Genomic DNA, 27,996 nt, shown 5'->3' with positions numbered 1-27,996 from the left:
TGGTGCAGGCAGGATCCTTGGTCTTCCAACCAAATCAAAAGTAATGCTGGTCTTGGCTGAAAAGGGAATTGCTTTGTCTGGTTGATGTTGTTCCCTCAATTTTGGTACCCAAGCATTACAGTGAATAAGAGTAAGAAGTGAAATAAGAGGATGACAATAGATTTTTTTTTTTTCTTCCATCAAAGATCATTGAGAAAAAGGTCTTGCCTATCACAAAAGCAACCAGAACTTTTCAGTTTGGACAGTGAGACTCAGGTGTGGATTATAAAAATATGCATACTCCAGAGCTACATGTACATACAGAGACTCAGTGCTGAGAGCCAAAAGTTGGGGAAAGCATATAGGATTCCAGTAGCTGCCCTCCTGTTCAAATCTACCTGTGTTTACAGAGGATAATGCTACCAATGCTATCTATCTTTATTTCCTGTGTTGGGAAAGTATTGCCACTTCCATTGAATGACTTTCTAATGGTTTCTGCTGTACCCTGCTGTGCTGGAGAAATAGATAAAATATGTAGAATTAGTTCCTGCTTTGTGTTAAAATTGCAAGCCATCCACTCAAGATCCTTGATCAGCCAGAGCTTTCTGTGAAATGACCATAGCCAGGGACCTTCTGTTTTCCCAGCTATTTCTGGTGGACCCTGAAGGATGCCAGTTCCAGGCGCGCAATGCTTTCAACGTGTTTGGTGCATGTTATTTTGATCTAGTTCAAATTCTGTAATTGGCGCCCAGGCTTGTCCGTACAAGCCGGTCCTGCGGGGGAGCCTGTAGCGAGGGCTGGCCCACAGTGAGGGCCGCGCAGCCCCGGCACTGCCCTCCCCGGGCCCGCAGGACACCCAGCCCGGGCTCCCGGCACTGCCCTCCCCGGGCCCGCAGGACACCCAGCCCGGGCTCCCGGCACTGCCCTCCCCGGGCCCGCAGGACACCCAGCCCGGGCTCCCGGCACTGCCCTCCCCGGGCCCGCAGGACACCCAGCCCGGGCTCCCGGCACTGCCCTGCCTTCTCCGGGCCCAGGCACGGACACCAGCCCGGGCTCCCCGCAGCCGGCGGCCGGGGAGGGCAGCTCGCTCACCCCGCTGCTATGGCAACAGGCCGGAATGCCTCTGGCTCAGCCATCCCGCTCCCCGCTCCGAAGCGCCTGCTCTGCAGACAGCTCCATTGTCTGTCGGACAGTTGTCTTTCCATCGGCTTCCAGCGAAATAGCCTCTTCCCGAAGACAAAAGGCTCGCCACAAAGAGACTGAACAGGGCTAAAAGTTTAAGGGGGGGGCGGGGGGGGAAATCCCCTTAAATTATGTTTTAACTGTATGGGAGAGAGGAGAAAAATAATTCTGGCTTCTCCCAAGTGATAGTTGGTGAAGAAGGAGAGGGGTCATAAGTTTTGTTGGGATTTGGTAATTGCTTCCTGATGCATCCTGAAACAATTTTTAAGGAGACTGGCTCACCCACAGGACTGTGGCATGGTTTTTATCCCTGCACAGTCAGGCTGCTGCCATTTACAACTGTTCAGATCATGTAACGAGAGATCTGGGTTTCAATTTGCTTTATGGGTGAACCAGTTTTCATATCCAAAATCATCAGACTTGACCCCAATAAACAGTTTTATTTAGATCCAGCTCAGAGAACTCAAGTGCAGATTTGCCAAATGTCCATAGATACTTTGTTTTCTAGAATTTCCCCCTTATGTTGTGGTGCGATGATGATGGAGAAATTTAGGGGGGAGGATGCTGCTGAGTCAGTAAATAAAGAATTTAATCTTGCAAGCTGTCAGCATTTCTAGAGCATTAAAATTGTGGTTCAAATAAACACACTCCCAGTACATTCTCTTTCCTTGTCTCAAGCAGAAACATGCTTTCCTGAAGCCAATGGGAAGGCAGAATTCTTTTGCATGACTTTGAGTGCTCATGTGTGTTTTTCTGAACAAAGCCTACAAGAAATGCCATTCCATGTGAGAAGTTAAATTCAAACCTTTCCATAGGGTGCATATCCTTGTCCACATGACTGGTCTTTTTGTTTCTGCCATTTGACCTTGATGCGACCTAGATGAGTGGTACAAATCTGCAAACTAAGGAGAAGCAGTGCAAAAGATCAGAATACATGACATTCCTAAATGAGTTTAGATATTTCTTCTAGACTTGTTAAGCTAGTGGAAGTCCACTGGTGATACTTTCTCATCTGACAGCTATTTCTGACATTTTATATAAGTTCTTTATCAAAACAGACCACTGGACAAAAAATTTCTTCCACCCCCATTTTCCTAACATACTGAAGTAATTTTGCAGCGTTATCTCATGAAGAAAAAAAAAATCTCTTTTCCTAGGATAAGATCAGTTCTTGAAATGTTAGAATAGTATGCTCACCAGTGAAGTGAGCAGTCATTCTTGTCCACAGCAATGTTGTTCTTCTTAGGTAACTCTAGTCAAATTTCCTCCACCAGTCAGTGCCACTCTGTGAGATACTGCTTTTGGGTATTTTGATTATGCATTTAAGTGTTGCCCATTTATTTCTTGAATGTTCATTTGATCTTTTTGTAGGAATACATTAAAATATATATATTTTTATAATCTTAGTAGCTTTTGTTTAAGGTCAGTGAAGTCCTCATCTTATCACCCCGTGTTCCTCATTTCTCTAATCCCTGTTGTTTCCTTTGGGCAGACCTCAGTTCTTTCAGGACTCTTCTGCAAAATCTCACATGGCCCTTCAGAAAGCTGAGCTTTGTTTACAGGGCACAGCAGCTGTGGGGGCCCTGTTGTTTTCCTTCACATTGGTCACATTCTGTGCTCAGCTCTCGTCTCTGGCGCCACCACCAAACCAGCTACACAGTTTGGTGATAGAGGCGGTAAGGCTTCCTGTCACGCTGTCCATACCTTTTTTTTTTCCTCCCTAATCTTGTTCTGTACTCTGAAGAGATCTGTTAGGTCCCTTCCACATTTCCAGAATGCAGAAGTCTATTTCCACTTAGCTTTCTGTGGTGTGTTTTGTACAGGGATTATCCTGACACTGTCAGAGCTCCACCCTATTCAGCTTTAGTACCCTCCCTGCCTGATTCCTACTTCTGTTGCCTCGGGACAATGATTTTCAGGATTCCCTTTTCCTCCCCTCTCTGCATTCCTGAGAAAAGAATGGTGAGCATCATTTGGGGATGAAATAGGACATACAGCTAAGACTAGGTGGTGGTAAGGGTTGCTAAAACTTAAAAATTATGAAGGAAATCAGTTGTCTGAGAAGTTGTTCAGGACTAGCATACAGAAATTTGGACCTTGTATACTCTATATTTTGCCTCCAGCCAGAATCATAGTTTGGATTGAAGATGCCTGTTAAAGATGAAAAGATGGGAAGTTAAGATCAGCTCAGAGGATGGAAGTACAGGTTTCTTCTTCACTTCTCACCACAGTGCTGTGATAACATTATGAATTACATTTTTCCATTCTTGTGGTGAGAAGACTTTTGCTCAAACTTTCACACTTAACCAGTCCCACGCCTCCCTCCCATTCACTGTAATCAAACCAACGTGGTCCAAGGGGAGGAGGAAGAAATTGCTTGTTGGATCATTTCTGTTTGGCTGTTTCTGTGGAGTGACCCTGAATAATCCTGTGTGCCGTGGCAGCTACACACATACATACAGAAAGGAAAAACAAAACTCCAAATGACATAAGATAGGCAACAGCCCAGTATTTGGTTCTGTTAATTTCCTGCAATTGTGAATAGCTGCACAACAGCTGGGGTTTTATGGTTGGAGCCTGGACTGGTTGTGCTAAGGGAGTCTCAGGCCTGGAGGAGATGAGTGTGGAAAAGGGGAAATGGCCTCATCAATCACAGCAATATGTCGTAAAATGAGCCAGTCATAGCATCTTCCCAGGATGGTTGACAGCTGCCTTGAGGTTGGAGATGACATGCTGATAACACCACGGGATGCTAACAAGACTCTCAGACTTGGACAGAGGGCTGTATAGCAGGACAATTAATTTAAACGTACTTGGGTGAACAAGCTGACAAGTATTCTGTCTTCCACTCTCTTTGGGAGTTAATTTGTTACATGTATACAATGAGCTGGGTCAACTCTGTTATTTTCCAAAGCTGGCTGAAGTTGGTGGTGGTATGGTTGTGTTTGCCAGACTGGCAGGGCAGGCACAAACTCTGATGGTGCAGCTGTGCTTTTTATAACACTCTCCAAGACAACCCTTGTAGCATCACTTTCTTTTTGATGAGCAAAAACTGAGATCAGTGTCACTGTAAAGGAGGCTGGAGTTAGGTTACCAGTAGTGGGAATATTTCTTATGTTATAAGACTAATATGTTCTGTCTCTCTAAATTGTCATGCTCAACATATATCCAAAACACATCTTTAAAGGCCTCAAGAGATGAAAACGGGCAATGCAGCATTCTGACTCAACCATGCAACCACCTTAGCAGCAGCCCAGTATGAATTTTGAAGACAATGACAGAACAATAACCAAATAAAGTGGAGTCTATCTGACTGTAAGAAGTATGTTTCATGATATGTTGCTGCAAGCATTTGCTTTCCAAGGTCTTGGTAAGCCTTTTTCAGGCAAATATTGCCTCCAATATTTTTTGGTGGAATCCTCCTTGGATCTGAGTAGTGTGGACAGTACCCTGTTTTTCAGCCTATGGGAGGAGCAAAAAGGAAGAAACAAAAGCCCAGCATTTTTCCTTGCAGTTCACAGCCAGTCTGGTATGTAAGCATTGAACCTTAGCTGTTTACTCCAGTTTCTCCACCTTTCTCTTTTCATCCAGATACACTTGCTTGCAATGGCCAGTGCACAAAGAACTACTTTGACACACAAAAGCTTTCCTCAGTCAAGGGCCACAGCTTCTACCCTCTACAATTGTTTTATTCCCTACAGGAGCTTCCTTGCTTATTCCCTTTATCCTGTATGGTTCCTAGAAAACCCACAAGCTTTCACATGACTTACAATCATCTATTTATCAAACACACATGACGGTAACCATTAAGACTTTCCATTACATCAGTATTTTTGCTTTGCTACAGAGAAAAAAACTTGTGGAGCAAAGGCCATAAATTGTTAGCTGAAGGTTGCTTAGTCACATGGTTCAGATTAGCACCTAAGGCTTTTGCAGCCCATTTCTGTGTCATATCCCTTGCATCATCCTGCTTCTCAGGCACATTTAATTAATATTTTTTATTGAGGGTGTGGGTGTTGAACTGGCAGGTGCATCTTCAATGGCATCTATGTGGGTCAGGCATTGCATGTAGATAAGGCTGTCCTTTGTATTTTCTCACACTATTTCTCGCCAGTTACCTTCAGTCCCTTGTGTTATGTGTCAAAAATCCCTTCAGAATTTAAAAAAAAAAAAAAAACAAAATTCAGATACACGTGGCTTTGTTATAGCTCTTCTCACCTTTGCATTGAGCACCTCACCTGTTAGCTCATAAAACTTCCCTGTAGCCTGGAGCTCACATAAGCTTTCAGTAGAGAAGAACTGGCCAAACTGGCTACTCTCATGCAGTTGCATGGTGTACTCTGCATTTTAAACAGAAAGTGTTTGCATAACAAGCTACAGGGGTGAAAAGTATTAGAGATAGGCAAAAGTTGAGCACGGCTATCTTCCATAATTTATAGCTATGTATCAGCTGTCTTGTCTATGAAACACATTCGTCTTCACAGTTCAACAGGTAACTAAATTATTAAAATACATAACTGAAATTGAAGTTTCCACAGAATCTTACATTAGAAATTTCTAAATGGGTCTTTGGGTTTGTTTTAAGTACCAGCAGTGACATAACTTGTAAATCATTTTGGTATTGCTCAGGGTAAAGGTAGTGTATGAGATTACCTCTTGACCGCATGACCTGAGATATGCAGACGTATCTGGCAGACAGGATGTGAGCTGCTGACTTGATATGATATAAAACTTGATCCTGGGAAATGCCTTGGGCACAGGAATGAGGAAGTTTGTGCTACTATTTTTAAATGTTGTGAGGAGCCAGAAGTGTTTGCAGCAGCGCATTTTTAAGATGTAAAATATTCTGTCTCTTTCTAAATGATGTACAGTGTCTAGTTTTGTAAGCAGTAGATTGAGCATTGGTACAGGCGTATTCAACATCCCTGTGTACTGACTTGTCTTCTTTTGCTAAAGTATCAGCACAAGACCGAGCAGATAGTTGGGGTGACACTGGCTTCAGCCATGCATGAACTGCCTCCCTAGGAATCAGAGAACCAGTTATTTTGCATTGACTACCAAGTTGTCATCAGCTGATGTTACCATTTGTGGTCACTACCAGTACAGTTTCTGAACTGAAGGACTGGCAATAGCCAGTGTTTCACCCACTTAACACACATGATGGTCCCCTGCCTTGGATTTTCCTATGGCTATGGGAACATTTCTGCCTTTTATTCATTAGGGCCAGACCCCATGCCTATGCAGTACTGCAGCAGCCCTTTGAATTCATTACTCAATGCATGAGACCATAGTGTGTTGCTTTGCTGTCAAAGGTTATGCTGCTCAGTGGGACCGTGGATTATGAGTGGATCCAGTAGCTGACACATTTCCACCTGCAGTCTGGCACTGCAAATATCAGGCTTGTTCCATGTGGTATTACCTCAATACTCAAGACAGAACTAACAAGGTATGCAAACCTCTGTGCTTTGTTACCGGTCTGTCATACATTGCTTGAGAAGTTATGGTGTAATGAAGTAATGTATTGGCTGCATATGAGAGACTTACGTGATTGCCTTTTGCAAAATAGAGCTTGTTCAATGGATGGTCACATCAGCTCCTCCAAGATGGAGTGGGATTGTCTTTGCATTTATAGGGTTGGCTACAGATTTATTCTGCTTGCCAAATACCAACTTCATGAAACATCCTGAGCTTGCAGACACATTTCTCTTTCCTTATTCACTCTCATTTCTTCACGAGGTCAATAGTCTCATCTCAGTGGCAGATCCACTATTGAAGGATATGTTGTATGTACTGTGGATTAAAATCAGAGAGAAAGGCAGACATCTGTGGAGAGAAGCAAAGTCCAAAGTACATTGAGGAAAACTCTTCATTTATCTTTGCCAAAGTGCTTTTAAAGGAACCACTTTTGAAAAATGTTGTACATGTCTTGTTCTTCTCATTTGCTCCTTGTTCTCATTTTGGATGAAAGATGACATAGCATGATTCATTCTTCTGCAGAGAATCTCTCATTCTCTTACTGATCTTTCTGCTGAAACAGGTTCAGCTTGGTGTTTTCCAGCTCTGCTGTGTCCCTTCACACACAGGCTTTGTCTTGCCTACCCAAAGTGGGAGTGTAAGTATTCCCATGGCAGTAACCATGACTAAGTCTAGGGTGTGGTCAATGTTTTGGTAACCTCTGGGCTGAGCACACCTTGCTGAGAACACAGTTAGATGACATAGTGGTAAAAATATGTCAGTCATGTTTGTGCCATGTCTTCAGGGATAGAAATGAAGGTGTTTTGTAATGAATCATGTAGGTATGCTTACTTGCTAAGACATTTACTTTATGAATATACCTGTTTGTTTAATAGAAATAAGTTCTCAGGTAGAAGAAGGAAGTTTTAGTATTTTCTCCACCCGTTAGGTGAGATCTGTTCACAACTTGACTCTAATTATAAACAAATAGTGTTATGTCACTTGTAACATCTTTGAACAGGCATAGTCTTGTCTAAATCTTGTAAAAATCTTGAACACTTCTTCCAATTGTATCAGTGTTAATGTACTACCTTCTGGCCAGCTAATAGAAACACATGAACTGATCTTCAGGAGTTCTCTTGATCTGTGGCTTTCATATGGACTAAATCAAAAAGCCTCTTTTTCTGTAATAGTTCTGGGACCCATTCACTACTGTTGTGTTACACAAGAGAAGAACCCCGCTCTTTTAATAATGTAAAGAGAGCAAAAAGTGTTTACTTCAGTTTCTTTTTAGAGTAGCCATCTTCACTGAAAAAAAAAAAAAGCAAGCTATGTTTAAGTGATACGCAGTGTTTTTACTTGGAGTATGAAATGTTTTCTAGCTATGACTAGGAGAATTTTATTCCTTTTAAAAGTAACTGCTTCTAACACGTAATTCCTGCCTGATGTAAAGATGTAACGGTTTATTCAAGACATTACAACCTTGTCTATTACTTGTATGAACCATGTCTAATTTAGAGGCTACTGTTCAAATGATAAATTAGTATGAATTGGAGACACAGGCACTTACACTTAAAAGCTGTATATTTCTCACTACTGCAATGTTCTGGTGATTTTTGGATAGGCTGTATGCTTGTTCTTGATTGTAAGTCTGTGTAGGAGTATTAGTACATTAACTTCTAAGTGTTTACAGGCTAAAAACTGAGCAGTAGATCTGGAAAGAACATTTTCTGAATATGGATATCTTTTGCGCAAATGTATTTTATCAGTTTTGGGCACAATGTGTTACAGATGCTTGATTTTGTCTTAAGATTAGTCAGATACATTCTGATTTCTTAGGCACTGCATAGTACAGACTGCAGAACACGTAAGGAACTTTTATAAAAGTTGCTGCAGTTGCTGCCAAGATGTGTACAAGAGAAAGGGGAGTTCACTGTACACAGACTGTGAATTGCTGAAATATTTTTTCAGTTATTCCATACCATATCTGACACACCGCTGGTATGGATTTTTTTTTATGAATCAGAGTTTTAACTACTCAATAAACATAACACAATAAAAATACGGAGTATTTTTTAATTAAATTATGCAAGAAAGTTCTGTGTTGCAAATTAATTTTGTTATCTTGAACATTTCCTTTGTTCAAGGAAGAGTGAAAGAGCTCTTATTAAATTAATTAAAACAATTCTTCAGTTGAATAAAATAAAAAGAGAAGAGGAAAATGATGGCTATCTTCCTGCATAGTGCAGTGGGACTTAGAGCTGCAACTACTGCTGTTCTGGTAGCATGAAACCAGTGTCCTAATGGTCAGTTCAGTCTCGTTTGCTGGGAAGATGCTCTTTTCCTTCTCCAAGCAGCAAGGGGTGGTGTGAGTGGAGAACACAAATAACTCTGAGCAATGAAGCGTTGTAAGCACAAACGCCTGAAATACAGTAGTTCTTCCTTCCCATAAACACAGACTTCTCTGTAGAGAGATAATTGTTAGAAAAAGTCAGAACATGAATGGAGAAAGTCAACAAAAACTTGAGGATCCTTTAAGATGGTATGTAGAGGACTGACCTTTTCAACAGTTTTCTTGTAGTATGAGGGCTGCTGCAACCTAGCTGTGGGGGCTGAGTCATCATGTTCTTGTATTCCATCTTCAGTTTAGTATCTGCATGATGGCTTACATTTAAAATAAAATACAGCACTTCTTATAGAGACTTGTGGGGATAAATTAATTGAACCTAGATGAAATTCATTGTGTTTTAAATAGATCTGGAAGCTCCATGATATAACTTCTTTGTAGCTTTAGATGATGTAACTTCTTTTGACAATTAAACTTCTTACAGGATTTAGGATGAATTTAGAATAGTTAACCAAGCAACAGGCGTTGTATTTGAGTAGTGACTAAGCCACTGCTGGGAATGTAGTCTATGTAGTACTGTTCTAGTATGGATTTGGGATGCAACTACACTAGGTTTAAGCAAGCCAGATTTACATGGCCTAAATTTAGACAATTGTGTTCAAAGAGATGTTGTGATTTGGCAGAGCACGGTGAATTGAAAAGTTACCTAAGGATGAAGCCATCCCACATGACCTGAGTAGTCAGTCAAGTGGGAGGAGAATGAGTGAGAGGAAACCGCAGAGATCAGATCTGTGACTTCAGTCTTTCATCTTGAACCTTCTCCTGCTGTTTATTTAGTCTGTGGTGATTTTGAAATGTCTCTTAGCTGTGCCATAAAACTTAGCTTTTGTACTAAGTTCAACATGTTGGAGAACTAAATTGCTGTTAAATTTTTTGCATGTGGTGTGCTCAGTAGCAAGAGTAGAGGGCACGGCCTGTGTGAGCAGTCACTTCTTCTAAATGGCATAACTTGCACAGACACTCAAAATTCTGAGGAGTGCTTACAAATCTATATTGCAGTCTGTTGCGTGTTGGTGGTCAAGAGGTTTGGGGTTTTACAGCTGCCCTCTGTAATCTTCTTGAAAAGAGACAAGGTGGATGCCTCTTCTGTCTCCAGAATCTGTTCTGAAGCTCATGGGAAGAAATTGTCCTGCAAGGTTGTGAGAGGACATTCCTTAATGTTACCACCTGTTAATTGATAGCAAAGGTACCTAGGAAACATGTGGATGTAATAACTGTTATCCTCATAGGGATTTCTTCCATGCAAAGCAAGCAGGTAGTACCCTCCTGTGGACAGAAAGTCTTCTGTGCTTTGAGCTGCATACTCTTGTAACTGGTTTCTGTGCACTCTCCAACTCAATGTTTATGATGCTCTCTGCAGCAGTAACAGATTTGACTTTGAACCACTAACAGAGCTGTGAGAAAAGGAACACTGATGAAAGTAGGCCTGGCTTCATAGCTTGTACTAAACTTGAAAGTCTTTTCAAGTGCATAGATATGACAGAACTATTAAATGAATCAGATTATAGGTTTCTATCCACTTCTGTGGCATTTACCCACTTACACTGTGTTCTGCAAGAGTCACAGAAATGTACTGGATACTGAGGTACAGAGGGGCAGTATTCCACATGTAACACTTCTATAGTCAGAAATTAGAAAAAAGCAGGAAGAGAACTAGAAGCTATGATGTGATGTGATAGTGATGTTTTCCCAGAGCCACATATGTGGTGTCAAGGCTGGAAATAGGAGTCCAGTTGTATCACTTCAAAGTGATGACCCATTCACTTCAAATGTCTTTTAAATTATGCCATCTCTCTTGGTAAGATCAGAAACGTGACAGACCACCCAAAAAAAATGTGCACACAGTTGTATTGACTTGGATATGGGAAGCAAGAAAATTACCAGATGTGGATATCATGGAAACTATGTGGAAGTGTAACCTTTGTCATGGAAACATAACTGCACAGCAGCCTGGTCCTTGATTTCTTCTAGATTCTGTCTACCTGCATTTTCTGCTTTTCTATAATTGGTTATACAGACACCACAGGTTTTGTTGCTGGCATCCTCGTGAACTGGATGATCTTTAAAGACTCAAGTCTGTATACCAATGTCTGGTGGACTTTATGTAAAGAGCCCTAGAAGAGATCCAGCTATGCCAACAGAAATCTTAGCAGTGCTTGTTTTGTCTGAGGGACTGGTGTAGAATACCTCAGGGAAGTCAGGACCCCTCTGGAAAGTGTGACATGTTAAGGGCATGCCTTTACTACAGACTAAAGTTCAAAGAGCTATCTGAATTATGCATAAATTAATATATTCAGTTAACAGGAGCAGTCACGCCATGAAGCTCTGAGCTAATTTCTCTCAAAAGGCAAAATAGATCAGTACTCAGAAATTTGAAAATTCAGGCATTTGCTCAGGTCCATTTCTGAAAGTTGTTATCTACCTTTCTTTTTTGAAAGGTATGTAATACCCTCAGATCTTCTTCCTACTTTCATAGTGCAGTTTTGATCACAAACACTTTGCAGTATCAATGTCCTTTAGCAGTTGGATGGCTTCCTTTCCCCCAGGCACAAGTAACATGATACTACCTGATGGTTTAGCCAAATAAAAAAATTAAAAGATGATACATTAAAGAGAACCAAAGCTTTCTTTCCTTGTCACAAGGAAATTACAATTGCAGGCAGAGAAAAGGTGGTCTGCTCTTAAGCAACCCAGATCTTATAAATACAGGAATTTTATAAGTACTAGAAGAAACAGACTGTTTTCCTGGAAATACCATAAAACCTTTACTTCAGGGTGCTATGTGCTGGATGACCAAAGTCCTGGAAAGACATGAAACAGTACAGACAACGTATTGGTGTGTACTGAGGATCAGAAGAATGTCAGATTATTCTTTGTGGGTTCTTTACTACTTTCTCATTCAGGGAGTGATTGTGGATAATAGTCAGTTGGGTTGTTGTTGTTTCCTCCTTCCAAGCTGATTTATAGCCTTGTGGCAATACTTAGCAGATAAAGAATCCACCACTGCACCTTGTAGTGTGACCAGTAGCAGGGGCTGCAGACAGGCACTGTGCAAAACTGGGAGTGAGATGGCAGGGTACAGAAAAAAAAATCTGAGAAACTGAAGCAATGGCACTTCTTTTCATGTGCACTTTGCAGTGCATGGGGAGTCTGTAAAAGCTATCTGTTCTTGTTATTGCTTTGTATTAAGGTTGGGTAAACTTAGATTTTGCTGGAATGAGAGGGCCAGAATATCAAGTTAGCCAAGACATTATAATGAGCTCATGGCAGCACTTCAGCTAGCATGAATATTCCCTATTTCATACTCTAAATGGCAGCTGAAATAAATATTCAAATTGTCTGTTATGGTTGAGGCAGAATGGAAATCAAGCTCATCTTTTTTGGGAACTGGTGGCAATTTAAATAATGACTTTAAATAGTTGTTGTTGTTGTTGTAAATTAAGCTCAAATCACAGGTGTACAGCTGTACCACAGTGCTACATTTCACATTTACTTCTCACTTGTACTGTAGAACAGTGACTTGTATAAAACATGGGATGTCTGGGAGAAGCAAAAAGCACAAATGCCAGCCCTGCTGTACCATGTAGAGCAAACATCGTGCAGCTACTCAGTATAATTTCATGCTGGCTGCTCATTTTTAGGAGCACTCTGATTCATTAGCTCAGCAGGAAGAAAATGGGAAGAAAATAATTAATTTTCTTAACACTGAGAATTTGTGCTCATTTTGGAAATGAGCACCTTACTACCACTACAACAATCCGGGGAAGAGCTGGGATTGAAATAGCACACTGTGATACAGTTTTCTACAAAGTCTCTTGGCAGAGCCTAAGACTATGAAAATAGCAGTCAAAGGTGCCCTGTCCTGAGAGAGGATGAGGACAGCTTCCACAACACAAGTGAAAAACATGTTTTTCCTTATCCTAACATATATCCCTAGATCACAGCTTCTCTGAGAGATGTTTCAGAGACATCCAAGGACTGTCAGACTCATGTTCACTGGGTATGACAGAGAGTCTCTTTACTGAACACATCCTGGGGAAAAATCACACCTGGGCACCTTTTACAATGCCATCACCATACCCCACGTGCTTTTGTGGTAATGGCAAATGCACAGACTAGTACGTGGGGACAGATTGGACATGTGCTCTTCCTCAATGTTCTTTCCTCTTCCTGTTGGATTATTCTCTAGAGCAAAGGATATGGGGACAGAAAAGGGAAGAAAATTATAACAAGAGTGAGGGAACATTCCAGGCAAATAAGAGAAGATGACTGTAGAGAAGAAATGCATCCTGAAAGTTTAGAGAGGGAAGTTTTAAAAAATCACCGTGACACGTGGTTTCTCCTTTAGGTCATTATGTTGGGATGAGATCAGTACAATCATTGCTGTCATTCCTTTAATATTTCTTTCTGGATTCCTTCTCTGTGTTCAGCTGCATATCATTTAATTAATTCTTGTCTGACTCCTCAGCATTTTAGCCAGGTCTTTTGACTATCTTATTCTTGGCCAACATATGAATAGGCCTTCCTTGGGCCTGCAGACCCTAGGGGTTTTTTTAAGGACAGAACTAGGTAACTTCAGAATAATTAGCTGACATTTCCTCCCCTCCCCTCTTTTTTTAAAGACAATTCCTCATCTCTCCAGGAAGATGAAGAGATAGATATGGAGGCTGTCAACTGGCAGCTGAACAACACCTCCATGAATGGCCATTCATCTACCCCAACCACAGTTCGTTTTCCCAGCTGGGTGACTTTTGATGACAATGAAGTCAGTTTTTCACCACAGAGCCTTTCTCCCTTGAAAACAGATACCCCACCTGCAGAAACGCAGACTCCAGATGTTAACTTTAATCTCACTACATCCTTAAAGAAAAGAGAACGTCCTAAAAGCACACTGGGAGACCTCTCCAAAATTCAAAAATTAGATCTTTCCTCTTTAACCAAGTTGCCTTCTGTTGAAACACCACCATGGAGTGCTACCAATCCCTTTCTGGATGAATCGCTTCGAGATGTCCAACCCTCACCCATCAATCCATTCAGCTCATTCTTTGAGGAGCGAGAGAGGCGTTCCAAAAGCTCTTCTGTCTCCAGCGCTCCAGGCAAAAGCCAAAGAGACTCTCTCATTATTCTCCATCAAGAGCCTGATACCATCAGTTTCCATGAGGGAAACAAAACTGTAACCCACACAGATGCTGTAGAGCAGCTCAAACAGCTCCAGATTGGAGACCCAGATCGTGTGAGTGGTCCTACCTTGCCTGATGATGACCCCATGATGCCATATGATCTGGAGGCAGCTTTTTTTAACCTGGCACCAGCTCAGCCAAAGGATGGATGGCCAATGATGCTGAGGATCCCAGAGAAGAAGAACATTATGTCATCCAGGCACTGGGGACCAATATATGTCAAGCTGACCAACAGTGGATGTATACAACTTTTTTATGAGAAGGGACTGGAGAAGCCTTTTCGGGAACTCAAACTTGAAATCAATCATGAGATTTCAGAGCGCAAACTGCAGAACTACGATGAGAATGGAAGGATACACAGCGTGCGGTTGGATCGCACAACATACAAGGAGAAAAAGAAGTATCAGCCTAAGCCAGCCATTGCACACACTGCAGAGAGAGAGCAAATTATCAAACTTGGGACTACAGATTATGAAGACTTCCTTAGCTTCATCACTGCTGTGCAAGACACACTGATGAACTTGCCAGCTTCATCAACGGATCTGAGCACAGTAGGACTGAATTATCAGGAAGAAGAAATCACTGTGGATGTCAGGGATGAGTTTCATGGCATCTTGGCCAAGGGAGATAGTGTGATTCTCCAGCACAGTGTGCTGACTCATATCTATGTTCTCAGCTTCCTTTCTGGCCTGGCAGAATGCAGACTGGGCCTTAATGATATCCTGATCAAAGGGAATGAAATAGTTGCAAGGCAGGATATTATGCCTACTACTACCACTAAGTGGATTAAATTATACAGCTGCCGGTTCCATTCATGTGTGGATGAGGATATGTTTAATAACTCCCGTATTATCCTGTTCAACCCCCTGGATGCCTGTCGGTTTGAACTGATGAGATTCAGGACTGTCTTTGCTGAGAAAAGTTTGCCTTTCACTCTGAGGACAGCTGCCAGCATCAATGGTGCTGAGGTGGAGGTGCAGAGCTGGCTGATGATGTCCACGGGGTTCTCTTCCAATCACGACCCTTTAACTCAGGTCCCTTGTGAAAACGTGATGATCCGCTACCCCGTGCCAAGTGAGTGGGTGAAGAACTTCCGCAGGGAGAGTGTCCTGGGGGAGAAATCTTTGAAAGCAAAGGTGAACAAGGGAGCCACTTTTGGATCAACCAGTGTGTCTGGTTCTGAGCCAGTAATGAGAGTAACTTTGGGAACTGCCAAATACGAGCATGCCTTTAATTCCATCGTATGGAGGATAAACCGACTGCCTGACAAAAACTCAGGTGAGTGGCACATACCATCTCTGCAGGAGTAAACTAGAATGAGTTATGTATCTTGAAAGACGGAAATACTGAATTTAAATGGTGAGAGATATATCATCCTCTGTAGTATACCAAAGGGCATAAATTTGTTGCATGAAGTATTTGTCTGACCCTTCATTGTAACAGTTTTATGTATACTACAAATATAGCTAATGTTTTATGTTTTCTAGATGCAAAAATATGTGTTCTATCCCTGCATGGAGGTATTTATATATATATATATTATATATATATATATATAGAAGAGGTAGTACTTAGGGAAATGGCTTAGTGGTAGACAAGATTAGTGCTGTTTAATGGTTAATGATTAATGGTTGGACTTCATGATCTTAAAGATGTTTTCCAATAAATGGTTCTGTGAATCTCTGATTATGAAACCTAGGCACCAAACATCTATGTGTTCCATACTGTTATTGGAAGCAGGGCTTTTCACGTAACTTGCAAAAGCAAGATTCTATGCTATGGGACTGAATGGCAAGATTAGATAAATTGCTTTAGCTCCAGCACATGTGATATCTTTTCCATGCATTGCCAAGTATACTGGGCCATTGCTATATATTTCAATGCATATGCCACAGTTAACGCCTCTGAATTATCTGAAGTGGGGATTGTAAGAGAACAGAAGACACTGCTCAACCATTAAAAAAAAAAAAATAGAAATTTACAAACACCATTTTGTGGCTATGTTTCTGTAATTAGTGCAGACAGGGCACTTAGTGCCGGAGCTTAAATCTGAAGAGAGAATACCAATATGAAATCCACTTTGTGTTTCTATCCCAAGTCTTTGTATTTCTAGTAACATGGTTATAATTAAACATCAAAATAATTAGGCAAGCTACTGTTCCCATTGGCCATTACGGGCAGTCGTTCTATTTGCTGCCTGTCATCCATGGTGCACAATAAAGCTGGACAACTCAGTTTTATTTTTATTTGTAGTGAATTCTACTTCTTGACCTCTCTGATCTAGAATAGCTTTTTGCAAATGAGATGGACTTTTCAATATTAATGCTATAGTAATGCATCTGGGTGACTGGAAGGGTTTCTGTATTCAGTGCTCCCTGCAGGAAAGTTCATTGTGGTACCAGATTCGGCACTCTCTATATGTTTTTCCTGAGTTTGAGTTATAGTGTCAGCAAAACAGTGATCCAAGTGTCCTAATCTTTTGGGTCACATTTCAGCCAAAGATACTAGTTTACCCCACCAGTTACAAATTTGGAGGGATACCACCAGAAAAAAAGAAAGGCTCCAGGTTTCCAGTAGACTGAGGTGTAAGAAGACAGAGCTTGGAAACTTGAGAGCAATACAGCAATGAAAAATTAACCACAGGCTGTTTATGAGCAATAACATGCTTGTGAGGAAAATCTCAATATGCATGAGCTCTGGGAATGAGATGTTGTGAAAATGGGCCTTCTGTGGTGTCTTCTCTCCAAATATCTCAGTGTACCATGTAGACATCACAGCTGAGGAAACAGAAGCCCTCAGACTTTAACACAATCACAGAACATGCCAGTAGCAATCCAGGAGAAGAGGCAAAACTCCTGTCTCTGCTGCCTCCTGCAAGGTGATGCTGCCTTACCCATTGCTACTCCGAGGGAGATACTGATCTGTGCCTCTTGTTTCCTTCTTTCCTGTTGTGACTCTTTATTGTATATACACTGTGACAGGGGGAAGGAAATACATTACAGATTTGTTGCTGCTGTTGGACCCCTGCCACAGAGCATCTATCCATCAGTGTCATCATGCAAAACACAGGGCAGTTGGTATTTGTTTACATCCTGAGAGGAAGAGAGTGTCCGCACCCCTCCGGTCAGATCAGATGTAATTTCAGGGAAAGGTAGAGCCTTGGAAGCCCTGTCTTGGCCAAGACACATGGGGTATGTGAGAGGGAGGGAATCCCAAAGTGATGACAAGGCAGGCCAAGTGTAGTTTAAATCTGACATTGCCCTTCAGGGACTATTTCTGTTTATTGATGGTACTTCTTCCCATGATTCTCCTTTCTCAAAGTATATGGCAAACAAAGAGGTATATAAGTGGTACTCAGAAACATTCCTTCCCACTTGTTCTTAGATTTGCCTGATGGACAACATATGCTTTTGTCCAGGTGCTACTCATGTGGGATCTAACTGCCAGCCTTGTGCATGTTTGGCTGTATCCAGCTCTGTCCACAAGTCAGATGATAAACCAACTACATGTATTTGCAAAGTCATTATAAATGATGCAGTTCTCAAGCACTAAACATAAAACTACTCCACTGAGTCATACTTTACGCTCTCTTACTGTGATATCTGTAACTCACCTCTAAGGGCACTCTGTGTCTTCTGTAAATATCTGGCCTGCTAATGAACTGCTTTGATGCCTGGGACTCCAGCGCAGGAGAGAAGTAGTGGCATCACATTGGAGCTGAGGGAACTGCTGCAGGTGGCCACAGCCTGCAGCTCCACCTGCCTCCAGAGGCCACACAAAGGGTCCACACCACTTGGGGCATATGCATTGCATGGGTGCTCCAGCACATGTGCCTGTCTGCCAGAGATGCTCACAGGAGTACATATGTAAGCATGCATTTTGGGACTTTTGTTCATCCACAGTGCGTGCTCATACACACAGTCCCTTGTAAACACAATCACAGAACTCCAGAGGTCTCCAGATAGCCAGCTGGATGTCCTGTGCATCACTCCATTCCCTGAATGGACTGATGCAGTCTCTGTGTTGAGGTGAGGGGCATGACCCCCAGCCCTGCCATCCGCAGGAGAGCATGTCCCTACGGAAGGGCACTACTTGTGTGCAGGTTGTAGCATCCTAAGCACCAGATTGTTAAAAATTACTTCAGCAGCTTTGCAATCTTATCTAAATTTTTTCTTTCTGTGCTTTCTAATGGGATGGGGCCCTTTGCACTCTCACTCTAGGAGACAGTGTTATCAGCACTGTCTGTATTATTTTGTAGCCAAAGTTTCTGCTCATGACCAAACATTGAAAAGCATGTGACAAAATAAGAACAGTGCATACTCTATGATTTGACCTAAGGAAAAAATATGGGCAAGATTCTATTAAGCACACTGCTGAAATCCAAATAGCAAATATTTGTCCTTTTTTACAGCTTGGTAAACTTTATTGCCTGTCTCATATTTAATATTAATATGAGCAAAAGAGTTGATGAAGAACACCTACTCATAGGCTATTTACAGCTCCAGTTGCTGCTGGCTGGATTTTACATGTTATTTTTTTTTAAATCCACCAGTAGAATACTAGGGGAACCTCCAGACAGTCTTTGATCGTGGGAAAAGGCGCTTTCTGTGAAGCAGGGATGTAACATCTATGCAGAGCCATGGATTTGAACTTTCCTCTAGTTTGGCTGTGGATCCCAGACATGCTGCCTGGAATACTTTCTGAAGTAAATTGTATCTTTTAATCCAAACATGTTGGGACATTTGGAGTGCCATGAGTCATTTGAGACAGATTCTCTCCAATCACAGTTACACTTGTATATATATTTGAATTATCAGATCCTTGATTGTCAGAACAAACTGGAAGTAGTTCAAGGTAACAAGAGGTGCAAAACAAAAGCAGTGTGTTGATTATTGCTGATTTTACTAAGAAGGGTACCTGTCCATTAGAGAAAGAGGTGAACAGTCTGTAGAGGTGGTGCTTCATGAGCCTCATGCCCAGGACAGTAATGAGCACTGATAGGCTAGGTAATTTTGCAATAGCTTCAGTGGAGGAGTTGCTTTCTTAATCTGTTCACCTCGCTATCTGCCACACTGAGCTGGTTTAAATTAATAACTTCCATAATTTTTATGCATTTGGGGGGTGGGCAGTGCAGTGTGTTACCATGTGTCCAGTTGAAATTATGAACAGTTGAAATGCTCAGCTCTCCAAAGCACCTGGCATGCAGTGTGCTCAAGGCCAGTTAAACAATTCCCAGGGATCTACCCCAAAAGTAGCTGAGCACGTGCCAGCTCAGGAGTGTCGCAGCACGGGCTGAACGTTCTGCAGCTGTGCATGCAGCCTGCACCAGAGCACAGAGACACTCCTCCTGGGCTGCTGGCATTCTCCAGTCTGAAGGAGGGAGCAGCCCACAGCAAACTAGAGAGGAAAAGCATATCAAAGCAGATAAGCAGTAAGGATTTAAATGAGAAGCCTGCTGAGAGTGGTACACTGTGAGGAAAGCGATATGAACGGATGGGGAGCCTGAGACTGGGGGTTGGTTGCCAGTACTGAGTGCTGAACACAGATTTTTGGAGCAAGTTTTAAGCATCTCCATAATGCAGTACCAGACAGCAGTGCTGTGTCACCCAAGGGCCCCGTGGCAGATGCTGAATTGTGCTGCCACCATTGCTGTGCCCACTACAGCCAAGCTCAAGAACTGGCCAGCAGCAAAAGCACTGTGGTGCTGGGGGGCACAGTGATCTCCCTGAGAGCTCCTGGGGCTGCTGCTCTCCTGTGGTGGGCAGGAGCACCAGGAAGGCATGCTGTGGACCACAGCTTTTGATCCAGAAAAAGCGTGTCCATGTATGAAAAGCCAGGAAGGGCTGTCAGACAAACATCCTGGCTTGCTCCAGAACCAGGGCATATGGGTCAATACTCTGCTTGGGGTAATTAATCCTGAAGAAAAGCAGATGTATTTTAATGCTTGCGGAACTTGAGCTTCTATATCTGCTTGATACTGCACCCATTCATTGATAATTTGGCTCCAGCTATGGTGCTGCATTTGCCTGCTCTCTGCTGAGCTGCACAGCTTCTCACTGAATTTGCTGCACACACATGAGTTTACAAACCTTCCAGTGGTGAGGGAACTTTGGCTAGACCATTTTGAAATATGAGGCTGACTCCAGATGAAATTCTTACCCAGACTTACACTGAGTAGAATTTTTTTCCAGCTCTATTGCAGAGGTCAAGTGGGATGTTGCAATGCCTAAGCCCTGTAAAGACTGCCTAATTTCATCCTGTTGGGACAACTCGTATTTCAAAATCCTTCATCTTGCTTTTTAGGCTTCAGTTTAACAAGGCTGACTTTGCACTAAGCAGGTGTATTCCTGCTTTTCCCAGTGGGAGCTTCTGGGCTTTCCCCACCTGGTTCTCTTTACTCTGACTGCCTTCCTCCTTCCTTGTCTCTTGCTGACCTGCATGGAAAAGAACTTTCCTAGTGAACAAGTAGTCAGGAACCCTAAAGCCTATAATAAAGGCAGCAATGATTCAGTTAATTTCCTTATACACTCCTTTACACATACATAGATAATAGGATCCTTTCAATCAGAAACCCCTGTGTGGCTGTGAAGGCTTTCATCCTAATTTTGCAAGTAAAGAAACTGAGGCAGAGACATTAAATTACATGTTCAAGAGTTTAAGGAGTTGACAGCAGTCAGAGAAAAAAGTTTGACTAGAAGTCCCTACTTTAATTTTTAAACATCACTGCTGTCTAGCAAAACAAAGAGGAAAAAACAGTAAGGGCCATTTACATATGACAGAACTAAACATTACCTCCTCTTCTTGCCATCCTTAATCACTATCCACCTTGGCATGGGTTTGAGTGAGGAATAAATCGTTACTCTGAAGCTTTGCACAAATTTGCTTTTTAAACACTTTGAAAGGTTATTTAACCTTATCCCATACATTTTCTTCTGCTAAAAAGGGGGATATTGATTTCAAATAAACATCAAATATTTCCAAATTCCTTCTTTCCTTACTATCATTTCATAACCTTTCACAGAGATGTGCCACAATGTACTTAGCATGTGACAGACACAGATGGAATCAACAGGACAAATACCTCTACCCTACTGTGCTTGATTTAGTTCTTAAATATATATTTTTATTTTCACCCACTAAAAGCAAACCAGAGTGATTAGCAATCCTTTTTGCATTTTACTGAATTCTTTGGTAACTTCAACCACATTGAAGCAGGTAAGACACTTGCTATAAACTAGTTCACTTAGAGAGATTCTCAGTTTCCTGCAGCTTCATGATGCTGCTTTCTCCTAGGCAGGGAGGCATCTCCTTGTGTTTTGATTCATCTGACACAACTCCCATGACTATTTACTCTCTTTTTCCAGCTTCTGGCCATCCTCACTGCTTTTTCTGTCACCTGGAGCTTGGCTCTGACCGGGAAGTGCCTTCCAGTTTCATCCGCTATGTAGATGTGGAATTTGACATGCCCACCACTTCTGCATCCAAAGCCACTGTTCGGTCCATCTCTGTCGAGGACAAGACCGATGTGAGGAAGTGGGTCAACTATTCAGCACACTACAGTTACAAGGTAAAACCGAGCAGTGCTAATCACCATGGTTTCTTTGCATGCTTCATTGTCTTCAAAAGTATGAGCAGACAAAATACCATGGACAGAAGAGGTGGGAATTTTGCACATGCCAGGCTGTTTGCAGTAGCAACCCATGTGCAGCTATTGATTCATGGCAAATAAGCAGTGGATTATCCCTCAGCAAAGATGGAATAAATTTGCTTGCAGTTGCCTGTGGAAGAGCATGCACACAGCCAGCTCCTGGGGATTAGCTGATATGGAGAGTTTGAATAGGGAGTTTTCCTGTTCTTCACAGTGGGAGTGCTACCATGGGAGTCCTACTGCAGACAAAAGAATCACATTATTTCTCTGCTTAAATATTTCTTCCTTCTGCCTGCCCTAAGTAGAGGAGCAGATAGAAAAGCACACTATGTATATACCTGCCAAAATGTCTCAGTAAATTTGCATGTTAGCTGAATACTCAGCAGAGAAATTGGCATCCTACCTTGCCTTCTCTGAGAGCAGTGATAAGAGGTTCTGAAAATATTCTCACAGTAAATATTTTTACTGGTAATTGTAATTATATTTTTAGTAGTTTCTTAAACTCCCTGGAGATGGTATTTGATCTTCCTAAGTATCCTTTTAAAGAGTTAAAACATTGGATTATTCCCGAGTTTTCGGAGATTAGAAATTTAGAACCCAAACAAAAATCCCCTTGGCCCTGTCCCAATACAAATTGGTATCTGTAGGCCAAAGCAACTCTGAGCCTGAGGACAGCAGGGAGTGTGCTGATAATTGGGGTAATGTTAGGCACTGCTTCAAGAAGCAGGGAGTTAGATTTGATGATCCTTATGGGTCCCTTCAAACTCAAGATCATTTAAAAAATCTCTTTGCTTTATACATCAGTCTTTGCAGAATTTATAATTAAGGCTGATTTTCTGCTGTGATGTAGGAAGCCACCTATCACCTGCAGATTTGGTTCTGGGTTTGTACTCAGAGCACAGCTGGGAATGGTAATGAATATAAAATTATGTGAGTTCTCTGTATGACACTATCTTATCTCTTCTGGAAATTATTTCGTGACACTGCTGAATTGTAGAACTGCTTAGATTAGACTGAAAATCCTTATAGTAAATAAAATCCCATTTTCCCTGATCCTCAGTCTGGTTTTCCTCAAAACCCTCTTAGTTCACCAAGGGTTTCTTCACCTGTGAGTACAAGAACTGCCACTGCGGAAGATTCGTGAATCTTTTGTTTTCTTTTCTCATTACAAATTTTCTTCTTCTTTGTCTTCTACCAGGTCGAAATAGAGCAGAAAAAAAGCTTGAATGAGGATCTGAAGGGAGAAAGTACTGCAAATGTCAATGAATGTGCTACACAGTAAAGGAAGATCAGTCTGCAAGTCCCAAGAGGGGTGGTCAGATTAACAGACCTGGAAGAAAGGACTTGCAGGGGTTGGGTATTTTTCTTTTAAAAAACAAGAGACTACTACTTTTAAAATAATGCTTTGAGGAGTATAATTTTTTTTCTTTGTGATGATCTGTACTTTGAGAAGAATGTGGTCAGTAGTTTGGAAGGAATCCACGGGCTTTTGCTGGAACGGTAGAAGTACAGTTGTACAGTCAAGCCTGCCTTTTCTGCCTTTTCACCATTTAGGTTCTGCACTCAAGTATGGTCTGGCAACCATCGCAGCCACACCAGAAAACAGCCTTTATCACACGATCTTGCCCTCCCACATGAAGCATTTTGTTTCAAAGCCTTTTGGTTTGGCCACTCACTGAATTGCTTCCTTCTGAACTGCCTAATAAAATTCAGGGAGGATCAAGTGAAAAATTATATAACATCTCCTTTCTGAAATGGTCCACAGAGGGAAAAGCCTGAGCATCATTCTGGAGAATCAATACACTGTATGACACACTCCTCTGAAATAAAGAGAATGGTCTCTGTGTTTTAGTAGATGAACTACAGACAGGAGAGCTGATCACAGAGCTGTTCCTCTGTTCAGCCCTTCCTGTCTCATCCCTTGAATGACAGCATGTCACTGTGCACGTTTTCACAGGGTTTGCACAAGTTACAAGAAAGCCTCTGCAATTTCTTAAAATTTTTATTTTGTAGTCTGAGCCGTTCTGGTATTTGGACTGAACATGGTCATGGCTGCTAGCAACAAGGAATGTGTGTTACAGTAATGGAGATACTGGAGGGACTTCGCTGAGATTAGATCATTCCTGCCTAGAAAGATACTTAAGGGAAAAACATGGGGTTTAGTTTTGGGTTTGGGATTTTTTTGTATGTTTGCTAGGATGGGTAAAATGGGTGGTCATTAAAAATGTCAGAACACAATTACTTTAACAGACAATGTTGTTTGTTTTCCTGAAAATCCTTGGAAGTCTGTCCAGCACAATAGTATTTTCATGTTCTATCTTGAACCTACAATGTAAGTTGTAGTAACAACAAAAAGTACAAAGTAACTTGTGTCTTTATAATTATGTTTATAATACTCCCATTAACTGGGCCCCAGAATCTCTTTCCAAAAATTAACAAGCTTCTATCATTGAGATTTTTCATCTCCGCTTAGCTGTAAATAATAGCAAGTCTTAAAACCTCTTTCTAAATAAAAATGCAGAAGACATAAATCAGTCGTTTACACATATTTTCAGAGAAAACAGTGTTAAAAGTACCCATTTTTAGTTGTTTCTATGGCTTGTGTAATATTTTGTCTCGTAATGTTAAATGTAAAGTAAGTAATTTATTAAATCATTTATCTTTTGAAAGGTTACTACTGACTTTAAAATACACATTTGGAAAACTTTGGCAATGTAATTTAAAAGCATAATGAATTAAGTGAAATATTTTTTATAAATTTATTTGATTTTACATTTAATACAAAAAAATAATACACTCTTGATTTACGACTTTCACTGTGACTCCTATAAAAATTAATACAGTGTTAAAATCCCAAATAAACCATGAAATTAATTTCAATGAGTCTGAAACTGGTAGTGGTAGAATTTGAAATAAATTGTAGGGAACTTAAAAATGCCTTTTTTATATGCACCTATATTTCAAGCCTGCATCACTCTAGTGATACATACTTACACAGGTACAGCACTGTAAGTATGTAAAGTCTCAGTCTTCTAGGGTTTACTAACAAGCCTGTAACACTCCATTGCAGGTAGCCCTTCTGGGCCCAGGGTGCTCCTTGGAGCACATCAGTTAATACTAAGCATTTGCAACATCTGTCTGTAAATGGGAGAATGCTATTAACTTCTGTGAAGAATTTTGAGCTCAGTGGATTAACATTTCTGATACTATTAATGATAACTTGTATAGGTTGTGAAGTATCTGAGAGCACAGGGCTGAATTTGTGACTGGTTCTCAGCTCTGGCACAGCCTGGCTGTGATGAGTTGCATGGCAGCTCCTCTACAAAATTCACTCCTGTTCAAAGGCAGTCAAAGAATTTCTGGGTGGACTTCCTGCTTTTCACTGCAGCTCTTAATGTACAGTTTCTGAAATGATATCATCAAGAAATAAAAAAAAAAACAAAACCAAGCTGAAGCAGTGCTGAGATGTTACTGAGAAAATGTGAGAATATTTTTTGAAAGAAATGGAGATTTTCTACTCTGACCTGCAGGCTCAGTGTCTGAGTTCCTTGCCTATTGCCCCTCAGCTCATGGAAGCACAAAGTAATACAAGTTAGCAAGTTATGTTGTACACCTTAAGAGGGGAGAAAATAAAAGGAATGTAATTTTCCATCACTGTTGAATTGTTAAACTATTCAGCCTCTATCATACTTGTACCACAGAACATTCTATGTTCCAGTAACTGAAAGATAAACATATTGGAGTTTTACGGATATACCTTATTTCTTTACCACTTCATCACTGACTTTTTTTTTTTTTTTTAAATTCATAATCAATGAATGAAAAACCTGACTGTCATCTTTGTTGTGCAGTTGTACATAGAAGTATTTCTTCCAGGCATCATGAATTTATGCAGGAAAAACTTGAAGTTTTCTGGTTTATATGAAAGCTATTTTAATCCATTCTCATCTCTGGAGAGTGTTTTTAGATGTACCTGCCACTGAATTTTCAAGACTTTAGGATGAATACCTCAGTCAGAGTTTCAAAAGATCTTATTTTCTAAGGACTGGAGTAAGTAGTTTGATTTTTCAAAAGAGTGCTAATAACCAATATCTTTAGAAAATCTATTGTTGGTGTCACCAAGTGTCTCAACTGAATTTTTTTTTAAGTCCAGCACCATTATGAGCATTGAGAATTTGAACACTGGGATCCTAAGTGCCCTTAGTGAGGTTTCCACTGTTTTTTATTAAATAGTGCCAATTTTTCAGTCTTACACACTATCATATATGTACTTTATGTACATACCTCTTCACCCATGTGACTGTAGTAGAAATTTGAAAAGACTCTGGTGTGAAGGGAAAAGATCCGAGAAGTTTGTGAGTTTGAAAGTAGCAGAAATTATATAGATACAAGCAGTGCCTGTAGTGGGGATGATTTTTTTTAACTTTTTTTTTTTTGAACCATGTGGAAAAATCTCTCTGACTAGTTTCAGATTACTACTTCTTTTGAGAAAGATGCAATCACTGTCCTTTGGTATATTTCAAAGCTTTGTAGTACTCAAACACTCTATGCAGGAAATGTGCCTTCAAGGTAAGAATACATTTACTCCCTGAAGTGATTCTCACTTTCAGTCCTCTTTCTATTTCTCATTATGGTTTTAATATTTTTACTGTGGTGAGACTTGAGGTATCACATGGAATTTTGCCTAGAAACATACAGTGTCTTTGATCACAAGGGGTAAAGATGAATAATATCTCCAGGCAGCTGAGCTTATTTTAGTTAATGTCTCTTACATTTATTAACTATGGACACTCTGCTAGAAAAGGAAAATGGGTGAATTCAGCTGAGAAATACTAAAACTGACTGATGTTATTTTTGTTCTTGCTTTTATTTAGATTTAAATTTAGTCATCCTATGAAGGAGTCAGATATAGCAGTATCATTATAAACACTGCAGAAATAATTTTCATTCTCTGGTGGGTTGCTGGCTGACAGTTACTTGATAGGATGTCCAACACCTGTCCACATTATCTAGTAGCTGCTAAAACTCCCTCTTGAACAGATCCCTCTCAGGATAGAGAGCAATTGTACATGAAAGAGCATGAAAGCAAGTGGAAAAGGTGTACAAAGTTCAGCCTGGAGGTGCTTGCTATTTTGCTTGCATAAAATTCTCAGTAATTTCCTTGGCCTTTCAGTACACTAATCAAGTTCATGACAAGTCACTTATGTTCCAGATGGTGAAAAATTTCTTTCAGTGACTCTTAGCAGTTTGTGTCCATAGCTGTATTAATCTAGAACTGACCAGCACAAGAATTTTCAGCACAGAGATCACTTATAGATGAAGTACTTAGCCTCTTCTGCTACTAAAGCTAAATCTACATCAGGACATAGACGTCTAAAATACAAAATTTTGTGCTAAAATGCACAGCTGTTCCTAATGTTCCTGATTTTGTTCAGTCAGCCAGCCACCCCTCACACATTCAGCCATCCATCCTCCCATCCATCCCACCCTCCCTCCCTCTCTCTTTCATACTTGCAATTCATTCTTTGCACTATTGACATTGATTTGTTTAATTATTGTTTTGTAACATGTTCCTACCTTCTTATTTTGTAAAATAAGTAAGTCTATACACTGGCTAACTTCATAGAAGTGGTTTATTTTTTTTTCTTTATATCAGTTGAAATGGGATGTCATGTTTTGTTTAAACTACATGAAAACTTAAATAAATGTTAAGATCAAACAGCATATCCCCATTTTCCTTGTGAAATTGAAGTCATACGTGCTGTATATTCTGATAAATGTGAGGTCCTGAATTCAGAAGAACAAAGGGAATATTTTGAATGGCATAAAGGACAATATAAATTACAAGTAATGGGACTACATACAGAAATTAGCATTACTTCATTTGATCATGCAGATCGAACAGTAGACTGCAAAGGAAATAGAGCAGGCCTAGAGCTTGAGCCACATAACAGTGTGGAGTAGTAACATAATATGGAAGATGGTCCAGCATTTGAACAAATCCATCCTGAAACAAAGTAATAGAGGACTGAAGCCTCTGTTCAGCAGTCTCTTCTTTCTCCATTAAAAACAGGAGTATATGAAAGTATATGACTTATGTGATCAGAATGTCTGTTTGCAAAGCAGCTATAAGGTCTAGAGTATGT

The 27,996-nt window shown here is 40.8% G+C and overlaps 1 protein-coding gene across 2 annotated transcripts in view; it reads left to right on the top strand.

Annotated features, from left to right (window-relative positions):
• Window positions 1-27,576, top strand: part of STON2 (stonin 2) — a 73,385-nt gene extending 45,809 nt beyond the window's left edge. For both annotated transcript variants that reach the window (XM_015629983.2, XM_015629984.3), the window contains exons 5-7: window positions 13,645-15,480; window positions 21,567-21,769; window positions 23,049-27,576. In XM_015629983.2, the coding sequence (XP_015485469.1) occupies window positions 13,645-15,480; window positions 21,567-21,769; window positions 23,049-23,132 (2,123 nt within the window). In that variant the 3' untranslated portion in view covers window positions 23,133-27,576. The remainder of the gene's footprint in view (window positions 1-13,644; window positions 15,481-21,566; window positions 21,770-23,048) is intronic.
• The last annotated feature ends 420 nt before the right edge of the window (window positions 27,577-27,996 follow it).

This window comes from Parus major, chromosome 5 (genome assembly GCF_001522545.3).
Source record: "Parus major isolate Abel chromosome 5, Parus_major1.1, whole genome shotgun sequence".
Taxonomy (NCBI): Eukaryota; Metazoa; Chordata; class Aves; order Passeriformes; family Paridae; genus Parus; species Parus major.
Note: the sequence above shows the minus strand (reverse complement) of the source record. Positions and strands in the feature narration are given on the sequence as shown.